General features: G+C 43.3%; 1 protein-coding gene across 1 annotated transcript in view; it reads left to right on the top strand.

The window, feature by feature from the left end:
• The window catches only part of LOC106581451 (TCDD-inducible poly(ADP-ribose) polymerase), a 30,703-nt gene extending 13,245 nt beyond the window's left edge, over positions 1 to 17,458 (top strand). The window contains exons 3-7 of the mRNA XM_014163517.3: positions 4,823 to 5,009; positions 6,590 to 6,777; positions 11,588 to 11,869; positions 12,933 to 13,190; positions 15,888 to 17,458. Coding sequence (XP_014018992.2) covers positions 4,823 to 5,009; positions 6,590 to 6,777; positions 11,588 to 11,869; positions 12,933 to 13,190; positions 15,888 to 16,077 — 1,105 coding nt within the window. The 3' untranslated portion in view covers positions 16,078 to 17,458. The remainder of the gene's footprint in view (positions 1 to 4,822; positions 5,010 to 6,589; positions 6,778 to 11,587; positions 11,870 to 12,932; positions 13,191 to 15,887) is intronic.
• Positions 17,459 to 18,691: the final 1,233 nt, after the last annotated feature.

The raw sequence follows: 18,691 nt of genomic DNA, 5'->3' as shown, positions 1-18,691 counted from the left end.
AATGTGTAAGTTAATATCAGCATTCCATAACGTTCTATATCTAAGTACGAGTCTCTGTTGTGTGGCTCACGAGGTAATGAAGTTAAAAGAGTTTTTAAACTTGTCTACAATTCACTACTAAATGTTTGCCATCAAATATCTTATAATGGCTTTCTGCCAGAAGTCAAAGAGCTCTGGATGAGTTCTGTACAGCGGACATTTTTCTCCCTGTGCTTCCTGCTAGTGTGTTCTTTTGTCCTCTGTTCTTCTCCCATCTGGTCCGTGTACACATGCTGCTGTTCCTTCCCGAAAAGCATGGATCACAACTTTGTTCTTTTGCACAATTTCTCTTGTTCACTTTCGCTTGTAAATGTCCACACTCACCGAAAATGAAATACTAGCTATGCTTGTATAACTTTGAGCTGGATTTGCCTTTCTTTGCAATTAGTTTGTTCGTTTTTGCTCGTTAGCATTTAGCGAACAGCATCTGTGATTTTGCTATTAGTTTGTGCAAATTTTGTTAGCATTCTGGTAATAGAGGCCCAATGGGCTTTTCTTGCGTTTTATCGCCCCCTTGTGTGCTATGCCGGTAATACCGTAAATCCAGGGTTGAGACGAGGACGGTATGACGCTATGAACACATCTGTATACTGCCCAAGCCTAAAAAACACACAGCCCTGCCAGACGGCCATGCTCCCTTGTTAATGTTGTGTTGCAGGCAGAGACACTTCTGAGAGAAAGAAGAGAGGAGTCGAATGAGGGAAGACAGAGAGTGAAAGAACCGAGGGAGCGGAACAGAAGAGGAGAGAACAGAGAGAATGGAACATACTCTACTTTGACAATGCAGCCTGTTCCTGTTCTCTCTCTGTATTTTTCTTCATCCTCTTTCTGTTCCTCTTCCTCCTTTCCTGATGCCTTCTCTCACCTCTCATTAGTTATGTATTATCATGTATGTTGCTGGTCCAATCATTTTTTTAAATGTTTTATTCTTTTCCAAAATACCTGTGACAACTCTTTTTGTTAACGAACAATTTTGTTCTTGCAAAGTGAACAAAAGCGTTTATTCTTTACCAGAACCTAAAATGACTTTAGCGTTACCCATATGATAGAAATAGATAGATAGCAGGTGTCTTTAGCGTTAGCCATATGATAGAAATAGATAGATAGCAGGTGTCTTTAGCGTTAGCCATAAGATAGAAATAGATAGATAGCAGGTGTCTTTAGCGTTAGCCATATGATAGAAATAGATAGATAGCAGGTGTCTTTAGCGTTAGCCATATGATAGAAATAGATAGATAGCAGGTGTCTTTAGCGTTAGCCATATGATAGAAATAGATAGATAGCAGGTGTCTTTAGCGTTAGCCATATGATAGAAATAGATAGATAGCAGGTGTCTTTAGCGTTAGCCATATGATAGAAATAGATAGATAGCAGGTGTCTTTAGCGTTAGCCATATGATAGAAATAGATAGATAGCAGGTGTCTTTAGCGTTAGCCATATGATAGAAATAGATAGATAGCAGGTGTCTTTAGCGTTAGCCATATGATAGAAATAGATAGATAGATAGCAGGTGTCTTTAGCGTTAGCCATATGATAGAAATAGATAGATAGATAGCAGGTGTCTTTAGCGTTAGCCATATGATAGAAATAGATAGATAGATAGCAGGTGTCTTTAGCGTTAGCCATATGATAGAAATAGATAGATAGATAGCAGGTGTCTTTAGCGTTAGCCATATGATAGAAATAGATAGATAGATAGCAGGTGTCTTTAGCGTTAGCCATATGATAGAAATAGATAGATAGATAGCAGGTGTCTTTAGCGTTAGCCATATGATAGAAATAGATAGATAGATAGCAGGTGTCTTTAGCGTTAGCCATATGATAGAAATAGATAGATAGATAGCAGGTGTCTTTAGCGTTAGCCATATGATAGAAATAGATAGATAGATAGCAGGTGTCTTTAGCGTTAGCCATATGATAGAAATAGATAGATAGATAGCAGGTGTCTTTAGCGTTAGCCATATGATAGAAATAGATAGATAGCAGGTGTCTTGCGCGTCGTAAGAACTGGACCAAGGCGCAGCGTTCCACATCTTTAATATCAAGTGAAACTTCAGCAAAACAATAAACGAACAACGAAACGTGACTACGTGGTGCACATGCACAAACACAAACCAAAACACCAACATAGACATTTTAAACTAGAACACCTCCTCGTCACACCCTGACCTACTACACCATAGAGAAACAAGGGCTGTCTATGGTCACGGTGTGACAGCAGGCTGGTGGTTGTGAAGCACGAGAGAGCAGTAGCGGATCCCCATTTCAGTTCCTCACACGGACCGCCACACTCCTAGTTAGTGTAAACAGAAACGGTAATCAATCTGTGAGAAATGTATTCACGTTTCTGTAAAAACCAACGACTATGTTTTCAAGAACAGTGTAGCAATGTAGCCTGTGTGTGTGTGCGTGTCTCAGAAAACCGCTGACTGATTCGTTTATTGGGTAAAACTATGACTTGACACTTTTTTGGTAAAGTGTGTTTCACTTCTCTCAGCTGTCGTGAGTCAATGAACTGTAGAGTCATGTGTGGTTGAGCTGGAGCTGGGCATAGGATGGTGTGTTTGCGGGGCGTTTGTATTCATTTTGACAGATGATTCCTCTGCCTCTTTGTTTATAATTAAAATGGGATATTTTGGCTAGCATAGGTAGCTGAGCTGTGAACTATGTACTGGACAGTGGACTAGAGTCTAGTGGCTAGCTGAGCTGTGAACTATGTACTGGACAGTGGACTAGAGTCTAGTGGCTAGCTGAGCTGTGAACTATGTACTGGACAGTGGACTAGAGTCTAGTGGCTAGCTGAGCTGTGAACTATGTACTGGACAGTGGACTAGAGTCTAGTGGCTAGCTGAGCTGTGAAGAAAAATGTATCTTGTAAGCTAGACATACCACACAGGTCACCAAAACACACACCAAAGGCGTCAGTATGCTTCAGGTCGGCTGGCCCCTAGCAGAACTCGGCTAGCCCAACCGATTGAGTTTGCTCTGCATACTCCCTTAAAAGACCTTTGCTTGAAAAACGTGGCAATAGTGCTGTTTGTCCATTTTGAGACACCATAGCCAGTATACACTTCCTCAAAATAGTCAGAATGAATCTAAGACAACTCAATAAATCTGTCATTAATTTTGACGTTTTTGCTGAAGAAATCTTAGTCACGCAATTTTACATCTAACTAAGATGTTTGGGGAGGTATTTCTCAATGAAAAAAATGTGCATGAAAACAGACTTTATTGAAGAATCCCTACTGTTGACCAATCACCGACGAAGGGGCTTAGACTTTGGCTCCGAACTTCGGCTTGCCTCCAGAAGAAATGTTGTGTGCCCGAACAGCCGAGAAAATCCTCACCAAAATCCAAAACAAACAACGTCACAAAATGTCATCATAATATATGCACGAAGTCTTCCGAACTGTTTCGGCTGGGATGCATGCGGGAGCCTTAACTGTCCACGCACAGCTTGTCACACCTCTCTGTCTCTGCCTGTCCAGACTCCTTTAACCTCAAATTCCATTAGTCTCCCAGCCACGATCAATCAGCCCATTAACACAGCCACAGCACAGCTAGCCGAGTGTGTGTGTGTGTGTGTGTGTGTGTGTGTGTGTGTGTGTGTGTGTGTGTGTGTGTGTGTGTGTGTGTGTGTGTGTGTGTGTGTGTGTGTGTGTGTGTGTGTGTGTGTGTGTGTGTGTGTGTGTGTGTGTGTGTGTGGCATGACATATTTATGTGTTTGCCTGCATGCATTGCTCATGCATGTGTAAGGGGCATGTCTGACCCAGAAAAGGGCTTGCCAGGGGCCCGAGGGGTGCTAGTGGGTCGGTGGTAGGGGGGTGGGGCGGTAGGATTTGACCCAGACTAGCACAGACAAAGACAGAGGTCTCTCTCAATTCAATTCAAGGGGATTTATTGGCATGGGAAGCATATGTTAACATTGCTAAAGCAAGTGAAATAGATAATAAAGAAATGTGAAATAAACAATAAAAATAAACAGTAAACATTACACTCGTAAAAGGTTCCAAAGAATAAAGACATTTCAAATGTCATATTATGGATATGTACGGTGTTATAATGATGTGCAAATAGGGAAAAAAGGGAAAATAAATAAACATAAATATGGGTTGTATTTACAATGGTGTTTGTAAATACAATAAAGCCCCTTGAATTGACCCCCACTGACCCTTTTCTTGTGGCAACAGGTCACACTGTGGTATTTCACCCAGTAGACATGGGAGTGTATCAAAATTGGATTTGTTTTCAAATTCAGTTTTTTTGGTGCATTTTTCAAGTGTGGGGCTCTGTGGGGTCTGTTTGTGTTTGTGAACAGAGCCCCAGGACCAGCTTGCTTAGGGGACTCTTCTCTAGGTTCATCTCTCTGTAGGTGATGGCTTTGTTATGGAAGGTTTGGAAATCGCTTCGTTTTAGGTGGTTGTAGAATTTAACATCTCTTTTCTGGATTTTGATTCTTAGCGGGTATCGGCCTTATTCTGCTCTGCATGCATTATTTGGTGTTTTACGTTGTACACAGAGGATATTTTTGCAGAATTCTGCATGCAGTCTCAATTTGGTGTTTGTCCCATTTTGTGAGCAGACCCCAGATCTCTCTCTCTCTCTCGCTCTCTCATGATCTATCATTACATAAGGCTGATCTTGACCTAGATAGCACATTTACAGTTGACCGCAGTGTGTGATATCTGCCGGTTTTATGTGATGTTGCAAGATGAATGTGTCCGTCAAGTGATATTGGCCGTGTGTGTGGGGCGTACTGACCATGTGCTCTCTTCTCTCCTAGGAGTCGTGTGTTTTCCTTAGACTTCACTACGATGCGTGTATGTGACCTGGAGTTCGACCGTGTCAGACGGTTGACCACTCCCTCCAGCCCTGCCGCCCCGCCCCCAAACACAAACCCCACCCCTAACTGCCACACAGTGTGGAAATACTACTGCAGAGACAACTTCGGCTGGAGAGAATACTCTGAGGTGAGTGTGTGCGTGTGTCCGTGCGTGCGTGCGTCCATGCGTGCGTGTTCAGAGCAGTGGTTGGAACCGAAAGTTTTTCTCTGAACAGAACCACGATTATTTTCATTCCGTTCCACTGGTCCGACCAGGAAAATACATTTCTGAACCGGTCAAACTCCAAAAAATGTATCGATTTATATCGTTCCTTTCTGTTTCCTCTTTTAACCTTTGAACCCTCCTTTCTGTTTCCTCTTTTAACCTTTGAACTCTCCTTTCTGTTTCCTCTTTTAACCTTTGAACTCTCCTTTCTGTTTCCTCTTTTAACCTTTGAACCCTCCTTTCTGTTTCCTCTTTTAACCTGTGAACCCTCCTTTCTGTTTCCTATTTTAACCTGTGAACTCTCCTTTCTGTTTCCTTTTTTAACCTTTGAACCCTCCTTTCTGTTTCCTTTTTTAACCTTTGAACCCTCCTTTCTGTTTCCTCTTTTAACCTTTGAACTCTCCTTTCTGTTTCCTCTTTTAACCTTTGAACTCTCCTTTCTGTTTCCTCTTTTAACCTTTGAACCCTCCTTTCTGTTTCCTCTTTTAACCTGTGAAATCTACCGGTTTTTTACATTTTAGTTCATTAAATGACTTCACCAATCCGTGCAGATAGAGCAACTTGCAAGCTAGTTGTTTACATGCATAATGGACAGACAAGTATATAGGGCATGAGTGTTGAGAGAGGATGGAGGAGGAGGCATCCAGAAGCTCTGAACATCTTGATATAACCATCTTGTTATGACATGTATTATCTGAATTAGGCCCACAGAATTATGCCTAGGAGTGGTTTCTATGGAGGAACTTTGAACTTCCGAGAGTTGGACGGACCAGCGCTAGATAGCTAACAAGCTTATGTTTGCAGAGCGGCAGAAGAATTAAAATAAAAACAAGTCTTAACTTTTTGTAGTTAATAAATCCAAAGTGAAACATGATAACTATAGTATTCTTAACTAGCATTGAAAAAGTGAATCCATTCTTCCCTAATTTCTGAATCATGCTTGTAACGTCAGTACAGCAGCCTATGGTTTGAAGGGCGGAGGGGCAGGTAGCCTAAACACACACTGGCAACGATTTTCAGCTGGTTTCTGAGTGAGGACTGAGTAAGGACTGAGTGAGGACTTTGCATAGGCGCTTTGTTGCTTAGAAAACATTGCCCGGAACGTAAAACAACTTCATTAACCAGTTCCCATGCTTTTAAAATAACGATTCTGTTCCGGAACAGTATAGATCATTTTCATTCCGGTTCTGTTCCCTGAACCGGTTCCAACTCATGGTACAGAGCTCTCTCTTTCTCCGTCTTTCGCTCTCTCCGCTCTCTCTCTCTCCATCTCTCTCCGTCTTTGTCTGTCTGTCTAAAGCAGATTAATTTCTAAAGAAGATTCATTTCTAAAGCAGATTCATGCCAAAAGTGTTAGTTAAACAATATTAGGTGGAACAACTTTGAATCACATTTTTATTCCTGATGAATAAATCACCACAAGAAATAATATCTCCAATTAAACGTCGATCCCTCCCTCCCCTCTCTTTCTCCCGCCCCCCTCCCCCGCCCCCTCCCTCCAGCCGGTAGTGCGTCTGATAGAGGAGGCTAGTGGTCGTGGTCTGAAGGAGGTTCGTTTCATCACCCTACAGAACCAGTACATCCTCAACATCAGAGAGGGCTTCCAGCAGAACGCCGTGTTCGGCTTCAGACGCCAGATCAAGAAACGACCCCTCTTCCTGTCCTCCATGGTCCTCACGCCACATCTACAGTGAGTACAGGACTAACACTATACTAGTTTCAGATCTACTCCATTACTACAATACTATAACACTATACTAGTTTCAGATCTACTCCATTACTACAATACTATAACACTATACTAGTTTCAGATCTACTTCATTACTACAATACTATAACACTTATATTGTCCATTACTACAATACTATAACACTTATATAGTCCATTACTACTATACTATAACACTTATATAGTCCATTACTACTATACTATAACACTTATATAGTCCATTACTACTATACTATAACACTTATATAGTCGATTAGATTTAGCACACACTCTTATCGAGAGCCTCCATGAGCAACCTCCCACTTGAGTGTTGAAAAAGTCTGACAAAATGTGATTGTGAGGTGAACTGTCCTGTTAACATTTACATGGCCTGCTGCTACCGTAACAACTTGTCTTGTATGGATGGTACCAGGGCACTGCACACTGTGGTTGGACATGATGTGCCAGCACAGTGACCACACTCTCTTCTCTTACTTAGCTAATGTCACTGTGAAACAGTGTTCCATAGAGCCAGTCAGTCAGTCCTCCCTGGAAGTAGCAGTCAGTCAGTCAGTCCTCCCTGGAAGTAGCAGTCAGTCAGTCAGTCCTCCCTGGAAGTAGCAGTCAGTCAGTCAGTCAGTCCTCCCTGGAAGTAGCAGTCAGTCAGTCAGTCAGTCCTCCCTGGAAGTAGCAGTCAGTCAGTCAGTCCTCCCTGGAAGTAGCAGTCAGTCAGTCAGTCCTCCCTGGAAGTAGCAGTCAGTCAGTCAGTCCTCCCTGGAAGTAGCAGTCAGTCCCTAGTGTAATGTGGCAAATGGATCTAGCTACCAGAACACAGTGGTGCCCTGTCCCTGTCCCTGCCAGTCCTATCAGTCCAGTACTACTGCTACTGGGGGAGCTAGACTGTGCTGGTCCAGGTCTGTTCCAACCAGACCTGGAACAAACAGATGGAAAGAGAGAGATAGAGGAGAAAGAGAGAGAACAAGGAAGAGGGAGAGACAGAAGAAAAAGGGAACGGATGGAAAAGAAAATGGGGAAAAAGAGAGGTGTAAATGGCTTCCAGACAGGGGCAGCAGCATGACTGAACGAGTGTGAAACGTGACTGAGGAGTTGGAATGCGAGCAAGGGATTTGTCCCCTGGACTTTTTCATCTGTTTCCTTCTTTACATCTACGGCTGCTGCTTGACTGTTCTGTTCTCCTCTTCTCTAGTCACCATGTGATGAGTCTCCTCTTCTCTAGTCACCATGTGATGAGTCTCCTCTTCTCTAGTCACCATGTGATGAGTCTCCTCTTCTCTAGTCACCATGTGATGAGTCTCCTCTTCTCTAGTCACCATGTGATGAGTCTCCTCTTCTCTAGTCACCATGTGATGAGTCTCCTCTTCTCTAGTCACCATGTGATGAGTCTCCTCTTCTCTAGTCACCATGTGATGAGTCTCCTCTTCTCTAGTCACCAAGTGATGAGTCTCCTCTTCTCTAGTCACCATGTGATGAGTCTCCTCTTCTCTAGTCACCATGTGATGAGTCTCCTCTTCTCTAGTCACCATGTGATGTGTCTCCTCTTCTCTAGTCACCATGTGATGAGTCTCCTCTTCTCTAGTCACCAAGTGATGAGTCTCCTCTTCTCTAGTCACCAAGTGATGAGAGAGTCTCTTCTTCTTTGGTCACCGAGTCATGAGAGAGAGGAGCTTCTGCAGTTATCACATTCTCAGACAGTCATGCTGGTCGTGTGTGTGCGTTAGCCGTAAACAGTTGATCATGATATGATTAAAACATATGCAATCTTACTGTGTTTATTTTGAGTTCAGTGTGCGTGCCTGTGTGTGTGAGTGCTGCTGAGCACAGAGGTGGAAGTCATTAGCTTGATTGGCACTGTGGATCTTTATCTGCTTGCAAGTTATTTCTCACTTGGGCAAATACATCTCTCTCTCACGCACGCGTACACACACACACGTACGTACGTCTGTTCACCTTGTCTTAAACACATTCTCCCTTCAATGTTTCACTTCTTGCTTTCCATCTGTTGTCCTCTTTCCCTGCATCTATCCATCTCTTTATTCTCCCTCTTCCCTCGTGCTATCTGGTTCTTTCATTTCACATTCTCTCTCTCTTCCCTGTGATCTTCTCAGAACACATGGGGAATAAAGCATTTGATTTGTGGGTACAGATTTCAGCTTGACACTCAAACAGAGCGAGACAGAACTGAGATGAAAGATGAGACACAGGAGGGAGAGAAAGAAATTGTCACTGTGCCACAGAGAATGACACACACACAGACACCGAGATAAGGCTAATACCATTAAGACATGTAGTCTGAGCCAGACAGAATAACATGACAGCGATCCTACAGTTAGTGACTAAAATGCCAGACAGGCCATCGCTTTTCTTTTCTCTCTGTGTGAGTTCTCTGACAGCCTCCTGATATGCTATTGCTTTGTGTTTTTCTCATCCTGTGTCAGCTCCTCATTTCTGAGAAGCTCATAGCCTTCTCCTTGGCTGCTGCTGCAGTAGAGTGTCGCCTGCTTCTAGCACTATGACATCATCATCGGTGACAGGGATCGTGTTGTTTCTAATGCAGGATGTGGTGGAGCTTCAGTTTTATTGGTTATTCACCATTAGCATAGGTTATTATGAAATAAAACATCATTGGATGATTCCGGATGTGGTTTATAATTCTAGAAGGGATCCATGAACAGTTTAAGTGGGAAGTTTACATACACTTAGGTTGGAGTCATTAAAACTCATTTTTCAACCACTCCACATATTTCTTGTTAACAAACTATAGTTTTGTCAAGTCGGTTAGGACATCTACTTTGTCATGACACACAATTTTTCCAACAATTGTTTACAGACAGATTATTTCACCTATAATTCACTGTATCACAATTCCAGTGAGTCAGAAGCTGACATACACTAAGTTGACAGTGCCTTTAAACAGCTTGGAAAATTCCAGAAAATGATGTCATGGCTTTAGAAGCTTCTAATAGGCTAATTGACATCATTTGAGTCAATTGGAGATGTACCTGTGGAAATATTTCAAGGCCTACCTTCAAACTCAGTGCCTCTTTGCTTGACATCATGGGACAATCAAAAGAAATCAGCCAAGATCTTAGAAAAAAATGTGTAGTCCTCCACAAGTCTGGTTCAACCTTGGGAGCAATTTCCAAACGCCTGAAGGTACCACGTTCATCTGTACAAACAATAGTACGCAAGTATAAACACCATGGGACCACACAGCCGTCATACCGCTCAGGAAGGAGATACGTTCTGTCTCCTAGAGATGAACGTTCTCTTCTGCGAAAAGTGCAAATCAATCCCAGAACAACAGCAAAGGACCTTGTGAAGAAGCTGGAGGAAACAGGTACAAAAGTATCTATATCCTCAGTAAAACGAGTTCTATATCGACATAACCTGAAAGGCTGCTCAGCAAGGAAGAATCCACTGCTCCAAAACCGCCATAAAAAAGCCAGACTACGGTTTGCAACTGCACATGGGGACAAAGATTGTACTTTTTGGAGAAATGTCTGGTGCACTTCACAAAATAGATGCCACAATGAGGAAGGAAAATTATGTGGATATATTGAAGCAACATCTCAAGACATCAGTCGAGAAGTTGAAGCTTGGTCGCAAATGGGTCTTCCAAATGGACAATGACCCCAAGCATACTTCCAAAGTTGTGGCAAAATGGCTTAAGGATAACAAAGTCAAGGGAAATGGGAAAATCAAAAGAAATCAGCCAAGACCTCCGAAAAAGAAATGTAGACCTCCACAAGCCTGGTTCATCCTTGGGAGCAATTTCCAGATTCAAAAGTATCTTTGTCCACAGTAAAACGAGTCCTATATCATTTTGCTGAGCGGCCTGAAAGGCCGGAAGAAGCCACTGCTCCAAAACCACCATAAAAAAGCCAGACTACGGTTTGCAACTGCACATGGGGACAAAGATCATACTTTTTTGAGAAATGTCCTCTGGTCTGATGAAACAAAAATTGAACGGTTTGACCATAATGACCATCGTTATGTTTGAAGGAAAAAGGGGGAGGCTTGCAAGAACACCATCCCAACCATGAAGCACGGGGGTGGCAGCATCATGTTGTGGAGGTGTTTTGCTGCAGGAGGGACTGATGCACTTCACAAAATAGATGGCATCATGAGGCAGGAAAATTATGTGGACATATTGAAGCAAAATCTCAAGACAGGAAGTTAAAGCTTGCTCACAAATGGGTCTTCCAAATGGACAATGACCCCAAGCATACTTCCAAAGTTGTAGCAAAATGGCTGAAGGACAACAAAATCAAGGTATTGGAGTGGCCATCACAAAGCCCAGACCTCAATCCTATAGAAAATTTGTTGTCAGAACTGAAAAGCGTGTGCGAGCAAGGAGGCCTACAAACCTGACTCAGTTGCACCAGCTCTGTCAGGAGGAATGGGCCAAAATTCACCCAACTTATTGTGGGAAGCTTGTGGAAGGCTACCCAAAATGTTTGTTAAACAATTTAAAGGCAATGCTACCAAATACTAATTGAGTGTATGTAAACTTCTGACCCACTGGGAATGTGATGAAATAAATAAAAGCTGAAATAAATCATTCTCTCTACTATTATTCTAACATTTCACATTCTTAAAATAAAGTGGTGATCCTAACTGACCGAAAACAGGGAATTTTTACTAGGATTAAATGTCAGGAATTGTGAAAAACTGAGTTTAAATGTATTTGGCTAAGGTGTACGTAAACTTCCGACTTCAACTGTGTATTCCCAGATATGCTGTGTAACACTGTTTCTCCCTCTCTTTTCTAGGACTCTTGGTGGCCTCTCCTCCTTTTCCCCCTCCTCCTCCACTGTGGATCTGTCCGTTTCTCTCCCTCTCTCTCCGTCCTCCACCAACACTCCCAGCGTATTCCCAGAGACCTGGTTACCCATGACAACCAGCCAGGACTTCCTGCAGGTTCCGGTATCCTGTGACGATCGGAGCTATCGGACCGTCTACACCCTCTTCCACAAGACGGTGTCCGAAACTAAGTTCCGCATCCTTAAGATACTCCGCGTCCAGAACCCCTTCCTCTGGGAGAAATACAAGAGGTGAGTTATCATACCGTTATTACACAGGTTCACCTGTGTCCTCGTGGAGGTAAGGAGAGGGTTGACTTAGTAGTTAGAGTTGTTAGTTGGTTATGACTTTCTGAATCAGAGCCCATTTGTTCCTGTAGATAGATGGCTGGTGTGCCTTGGCTGCTACACAGATCTCGCTTTAGGCCAGACCTAGGGGAAAGCTGGATGTCTGATCTGGCTTTAGACCAGACCTAGGGGAAAGCTGGATGTCTGAGCTGGCTTTAGACCAGACCTAGGGGAAAGCTGGATGTCTGATCTGGCTTTAGGCCAGACCTAGGGGAAAGCTGGATGTCTGATCTGGCTTTAGACCAGACCTAGGGGGAAGACTGATGTCTGATCTCGCTTTAGACCAGACCTAGGGGGAAGACTGATGTCTGATCTCGCTTTAGACCAGACCTAGGGGAAAGCCGGATGTCTGATCTGGCTTTAGACCAGACCTAGAGGAAAGCCGGATGTCTGTCTGCTGTGGCTCTGAATGTGCTGGAAAGGGTCTGTTCCAGGCTAAACGACTCTGATGCCAGAATGCACCAGAATGCTTTCAATTGGGGCCAAAGAGGTCATTGATGTTGTGGATATTGAGAGCAGTGTGCTAACCACTAGGCTAATCTAACTTCTTTAAGAGCTAAGCTCCCACGTTGGTTAGCCTTGTGTTTCAATATGACAGAAAGCCCGGGCTGTGTATGTGTGTTCTGAACACGTACTGAGCTGCGCTCTCTCCATTAGTGTAACCCACTAGTGAAGGTGAGTTCAGAAGAACAGGAAGTGGTTCCTTGATTATTTTTTTTAAATACATCCGGTTGCCATAGATACGGCAGAAGGTGAGGATGAATCACGGTGGGTAGTGGGTAGGTGTTGGTTGGTGGTGTGGGTGGGTGGGTGCGTGTGAGTGTTTCCTACTTGGTAGAAACAGGGAATCAAATAGACTGGACTATAGAGTAAAACCTTAAAGCTGTTTCACTGTATCCTGTTCAAAGTGTAAACATTCAATTACTAGACCTAAAGACATCATAACCCCCTCCTCTCCCCCTGACAGGAAGAAGGAGTACATGTCTCGTCGTCTCTCGGAGATGGACAGGATGCTGAGCGAGCGTCACCTGTTCCACGGCACCTCCACTGAGGTGGTGGAGGGCATCTGCAAACACAACTTTGACCCGCGTGTCAGTGGCAAACACGCCACCATGTTCGGACAAGGCTCCTACTTCGCCCGCAAGGCCGTCTACTCCCATAACTTCTCCAAGCGCTCTCCTAAAGGGATCCACTCCATGTTCCTGGCCAAAGTCCTCACTGGCAGGTTAGTAGTCTTTATGGGGATTACTATGTCCTCACTGGCAGGTTAGTAGTCTTTATGGGGATTACTATGTCCTCACTGACAGGTTAGTAGTCTTTATGTCCTCACTGACAGGTTAGTAGTCTTTATGGGATTACTATGTCCTCACTGACAGGTTAGTAGTCTTTATGGGGATTACTATGTCCTCACTGACAGGTTAGTAGTCTTTATGGGGATTACTATGTCCTCACTGACAGGTTAGTAGTCTTTATGGGGATTACTATGTCCTCACTGACAGGTTAGTAGTCTTTATGGGGATTACTATGTCCTCACTGACAGGTTAGTAGTCTTTATGGGGATTACTATGTCCTCACTGACAGGTTAGTAGTCTTTATGGGGATTACTATGTCCTCACTGACAGGTTAGTAGTCTTTATGGGGATTACTATGTCCTCACTGACAGGTTAGTAGTCTTTATGGGGATTACTATGTCCTCACTGACAGGTTAGTAGTCTTTATGGGGATTACTATGTCCTCACTGACAGGTTAGTAGTCTTTATGGGGATTACTATGTCCTCACTGACAGGTTAGTAGTCTTTATGGGGATTACTATGTCCTCACTGACAGGTTAGTAGTCTTTATGGGATTACTATGTCCTCACTGACAGGTTAGTAGTCTTTATGGGGATTACTATGTCCTCACTGACAGGTTAGTAGTCTTTATGGGATTACTATGTCCTCACTGACAGGTTAGTAGTCTTTATGGGGATTACTATGTCCTCACTGACAGGTTAGTAGTCTTTATGGGGATTACTATGTCCTCACTGACAGGTTAGTAGTCTTTATGGGATTACTATGTCCTCACTGACAGGTTAGTAGTCTTTATGGGGATTACTATGTCCTCACTGGCAGGTTAGTAGTCTTTATGGGGATTACTATGTCCTCACTGACAGGTTAGTAGTCTTTATGGGGATTACTATGTCCTCACTGACAGGTTAGTAGTCTTTATGTCCTCACTGACAGGTTAGTAGTCTTTATGGGGATTACTATGTCCTCGCTGACAGGTTAGTAGTCTTTATGGGGATTACTATGTCCTCACTGACAGGTTAGTAGTCTTTATGGGGATTACTATGTCCTCACTGGCAGGTTAGTAGTCTTTATGGGATTACTATGTCCTCACTGACAGGTTAGTAGTCTTTATGGGGATTACTATGTCCTCACTGACAGGTTAGTAGTCTTTATGGGATTACTATGTCCTCACTGACAGGTTAGTAGTCTTTATGGGGATTACTATGTCCTCACTGACAGGTTAGTAGTCTTTGATGTCCTCACTGACAGGTTAGTAGTCTTTATGGGGATTACTATGTCCTCACTGACAGGTTAGTAGTCTTTATGGGATTACTATGTCCTCACTGACAGGTTAGTAGTCTTTATGGGGATTACTATGTCCTCACTGACAGGTTAGTAGTCTTTATGGGGATTACTATGTCCTCACTGACAGGTTAGTAGTCTTTATGGGGATTACTATGTCCTCACTGACAGGTTAGTAGTCTTTATGGGGATTACTATGTCCTCACTGACAGGTTAGTAGTCTTTATGGGGATTACTATGTCCTCACTGACAGGTTAGTAGTCTTTATGGGGATTACTATGTCCTCACTGGCAGGTTAGTAGTCTTTATGGGGATTACTATGTCCTCACTGACAGGTTAGTAGTCTTTATGGGGATTACTATGTCCTCACTGACAGGTTAGTAGTCTTTATGGGGATTACTATGTCCTCACTGACAGGTTAGTAGTCTTTATGGGATTATTATGTCCTCACTGACAGGTTAGTAGTCTTTATGGGGATTACTATGTCCTCACTGGCAGGTTAGTAGTCTTTATGGGGATTACTATGTCCTCACTGACAGGTTAGTAGTCTTTATGGGGATTACTATGTCCTCACTGACAGGTTAGTAGTCTTTATGGGGATTACTATGTCCTCACTGACAGGTTAGTAGTCTTTATGGGGATTACTATGTCCTCACTGACAGGTTAGTAGTCTTTATGGGGATTACTATGTCCTCACTGACAGGTTAGTAGTCTTTATGGGGATTACTATGTCCTCACTGGTGGTTAGTAGTCTTTATGGGGATTACTATGTCCTCACTGACAGGTTAGTAGTCTTTATGGGGATTACTATGTCCTCACTGACAGGTTAGTAGTCTTTATGTCCTCACTGACAGGTTAGTAGTCTTTATGGGGATTACTATGTCCTCACTGACAGGTTAGTAGTCTTTATGGGGATTACTATGTCCTCACTGACAGGTTAGTAGTCTTTATGGGGATTACTATGTCCTCACTGGCAGGTTAGTAGTCTTTATGGGGATTACTATGTCCTCACTGACAGGTTGGTAGTCTTTATGGGGCACAGCACAGAAACACGTCACACAGCACAGAAACACGTCACACAGCACAGAAACACGTCACACAGCACAGAAACACGTCACACAGCACAGAAACACGTCACACAGCACAGAAACACGTCACACAGCACAGAAACACGTCACAGTAACACGTCACACAGCACAGTAACACGTCACACAGCACAGTAACACGTCACACAGCAGAGAAATGTGTTTAAAAAAACACTTCCTGACAACAATAACCTGGTGAGTCATCCATGATAGATCCATTTGGTGAGCACTGACAGAACTTGTTGTTCCTCTTTCCTGTGTCTTCAGGTTTACAGTGGGGAATCCCTCCATGCGTCGGCCGCCCCCACTCAGCCCCCGGGACCCCTCCAGTGATCTGTACGACTCCTGTGTAGACAACTGGGTGGACCCCCAGATCTATGTTATTTTCAACGACGACCAGAGCTACCCCTACTTTATCATCCAGTACGAAGAGGTTCCCAGTACCGTGGCTATCTGACACGAGAGCAGACTGAACCAAACTCAGTACCATGGCTATATGAGAACAGACCAGACTGAACCAAACCCAGTACTGTGGCTATCTGACACGAGACCAGACTGAACCAAACCCAGTACTGTGGCTATCTGACACGAGACCAGACTGAACCAAACCCAGTACTGTGGCTATATGAGAACAGACCAGACTGAACCAAACCCAGTACTGTGGCTATATGAGAACAGACCAGACTGAACCAAACCCAGTACTGTGACTATATGAGAACAGACCAGACTGAACCAAACCCAGTACTGTGGCTATATGAGAACAGACCAGACTGAACCAAACCCAGTACTGTGGCTATATGAGAACAGACCAGACTGAACCAAACCCAGTACTGTGGCTATATGAGAACAGACCAGACTGAACCAAATCAGAGAGACCCTGTACTTCACCATCAGTATGAGAAGTTAACCAGTACTGTCAATATCTGAGACCTGAACCCAGGAACCAAACAACCGAGGTTCTGGATATATTTACTGTGGTTTCTCCCAACACCCGTCATCCACAGCAGCTCCCGTCTGTATTCTGTTGGTTTGAAGCCCTGGCTTTTGGGGCAGCCATTTCTGGGGCCTCTTAAACTGGACTGTAGATGGAGTTTCATTTGGACCCAGAATAGATATTTGCCTTGGCGTCTGCCATTTTGGATTCACATCGGAATTGAGCAGTGGACAGTGTCACTGAGACTCAGTGTTGGAGTGACAACATAACGTTTCTGTTTAAAACCAAACCCCCTAACACCCCCAACTCTCTCTCTCTCTCTCTCTCTCTCTTTCTCTCCATCTCTCTCTCTCTCTCTCTCTCTCTCTTTAAGACCTCTCTCTCTCTCTCTTTAAGACCTCTCTCTCTCTCTCTTTAAGACCCTCTCTCTCTCTCTCTTTAAGACCTCTCTCTCTCTCTCTTTAAGACCCTCTCTCTCTCTCTCTTTAAGACCTCTCTCTCTCTCTCTTTAAGACCTCTCTCTCTCTCTTTAAGACCTCTCTCTCTCTCTTTAAGACCTCTCTCTCTCTCTCTTTAAGACCTCTCTCTCTCTCTCTTTAAGACCTCTCTCTCTCTCTCTTTAAGACCTCTCTCTCTCTCTCTTTAAGACCTCTCTCTCTCTCTCTTTAAGACCTCTCTCTCTTTAAGACCTCTCTCTCTCTCTCTTTAAGACCTCTCTCTCTCTCTTTAAGACCTCTCTCTCTCTCTCTCTTTAAGACCTCTCTCTCTCTCTTTAAGACCTCTCTCTCTCTCTTTAAGACCTCTCTCTCTCTCTTTAAGACCTCTCTCTCTCTCTCTCTCTCTCTTTAAGACCTCTCTCTCTCTCTCTTTAAGACCTCTCTCTCTCTCTCTTTAAGACCTCTCTCTCTCTCTTTCTCTCTCTTTCTCTAAGACCTCTCTCTTTCTCTAAGACCTCTCTCTTTCTCTAAGACCTCTCTTTCTTTCTCTAAGACCTCTCTTTCTTTCTCTAAGACCTCTCTTTCTTTCTCTAAGACCTCTCTCTCTCTCTTTAAGACCTCTCTCTCTCTCTTCTCTCCAAGACCTCTCCCTCTCTTTAAGACCTCTCTCTCTCTTTAAGACCTCTCTCTCTCTTTAAGACCTCTCTCTCTCTCTCTCTCTCTCTCTCTTTCTCTAAGACCTCTCTCTTTCTCTAAGACCTCTCTCTTTCTCTAAGACCTCTCTCTCTTTCCTTAAGTCTCTCTCTCTCTCTCTCTCTCTCTCTCTCTCTGAGGGCAGACATGTTTGCTGAGACAAGCTGTACATATGTTCTCCTTGTTTATATTTGAACTGCGTGCCTTTTGTTCATAAAAATGTTTATTTATGTTAGTTAATGTAACATTGAGTAAATAAAGAATCTAAAAGTGAAAATCATAGAACTGTCCTGGGTGATTTATTGCCCAAGTTTTATATTTCATTGGCAGTTGACTACTCTCTTTCTACAGCCTCAGCAACCTTTATGTAAGACCATAATGCTATTTGGTGTTAGTGATAATACCGGAGATGCCGGTGTTTTGAGGATTCATTTCGTAGAGGGCCGGCAAACCGTGTCAATCTATCCTCCAAACACCGGATTCGAGGATATTATCACTTTTATACAATGGGTTACCAACATTAAAATAATGATTGACATGTTTTCATTTTTTTTAAATGTATTTATTCATACTATTTCATCTTTCCACGAGATATAGTCCCGACACAAATCTAGGGTTTCTACCCAAGGCGGCTGGTCGTTTGTTCTATTGGTTAGGTTGCCAGAGCCCTGACCCAGTCGTGTTATTGATATCTATGGACGCGACCCAGACGTTCTTGATAGCTAGCCAACTACGGCTAACACAGTCAGGTCAAACAGTGCAGACAGAATAACAACATAGTAACCGCATTTGCGTCTGTTTTAAATTCATTTTGGATACATCCATAACAATGAGCTAATGAAGCGCGATTTCACCTGGCATAAAAAATGTGCTCACTCGCCAGGACACTGTTCAGAGGCGCAAGCTAACTATACAGCTAACGTTAACACAATCATTTCAAACTGAAACTGGAAAGACTGCAAACTAGCTGCATTTCGTTTAGTTTGAGCTGGGGTTTTTTCTTTCTT

Source organism: Salmo salar, chromosome 20 (assembly GCF_965601325.2).
Source record: "Salmo salar chromosome 20, fSalSal1, whole genome shotgun sequence".
Classification (NCBI taxonomy): domain Eukaryota; kingdom Metazoa; phylum Chordata; class Actinopteri; order Salmoniformes; family Salmonidae; genus Salmo; species Salmo salar.
This window is presented reverse-complemented; position numbering and strand designations above follow the sequence as displayed.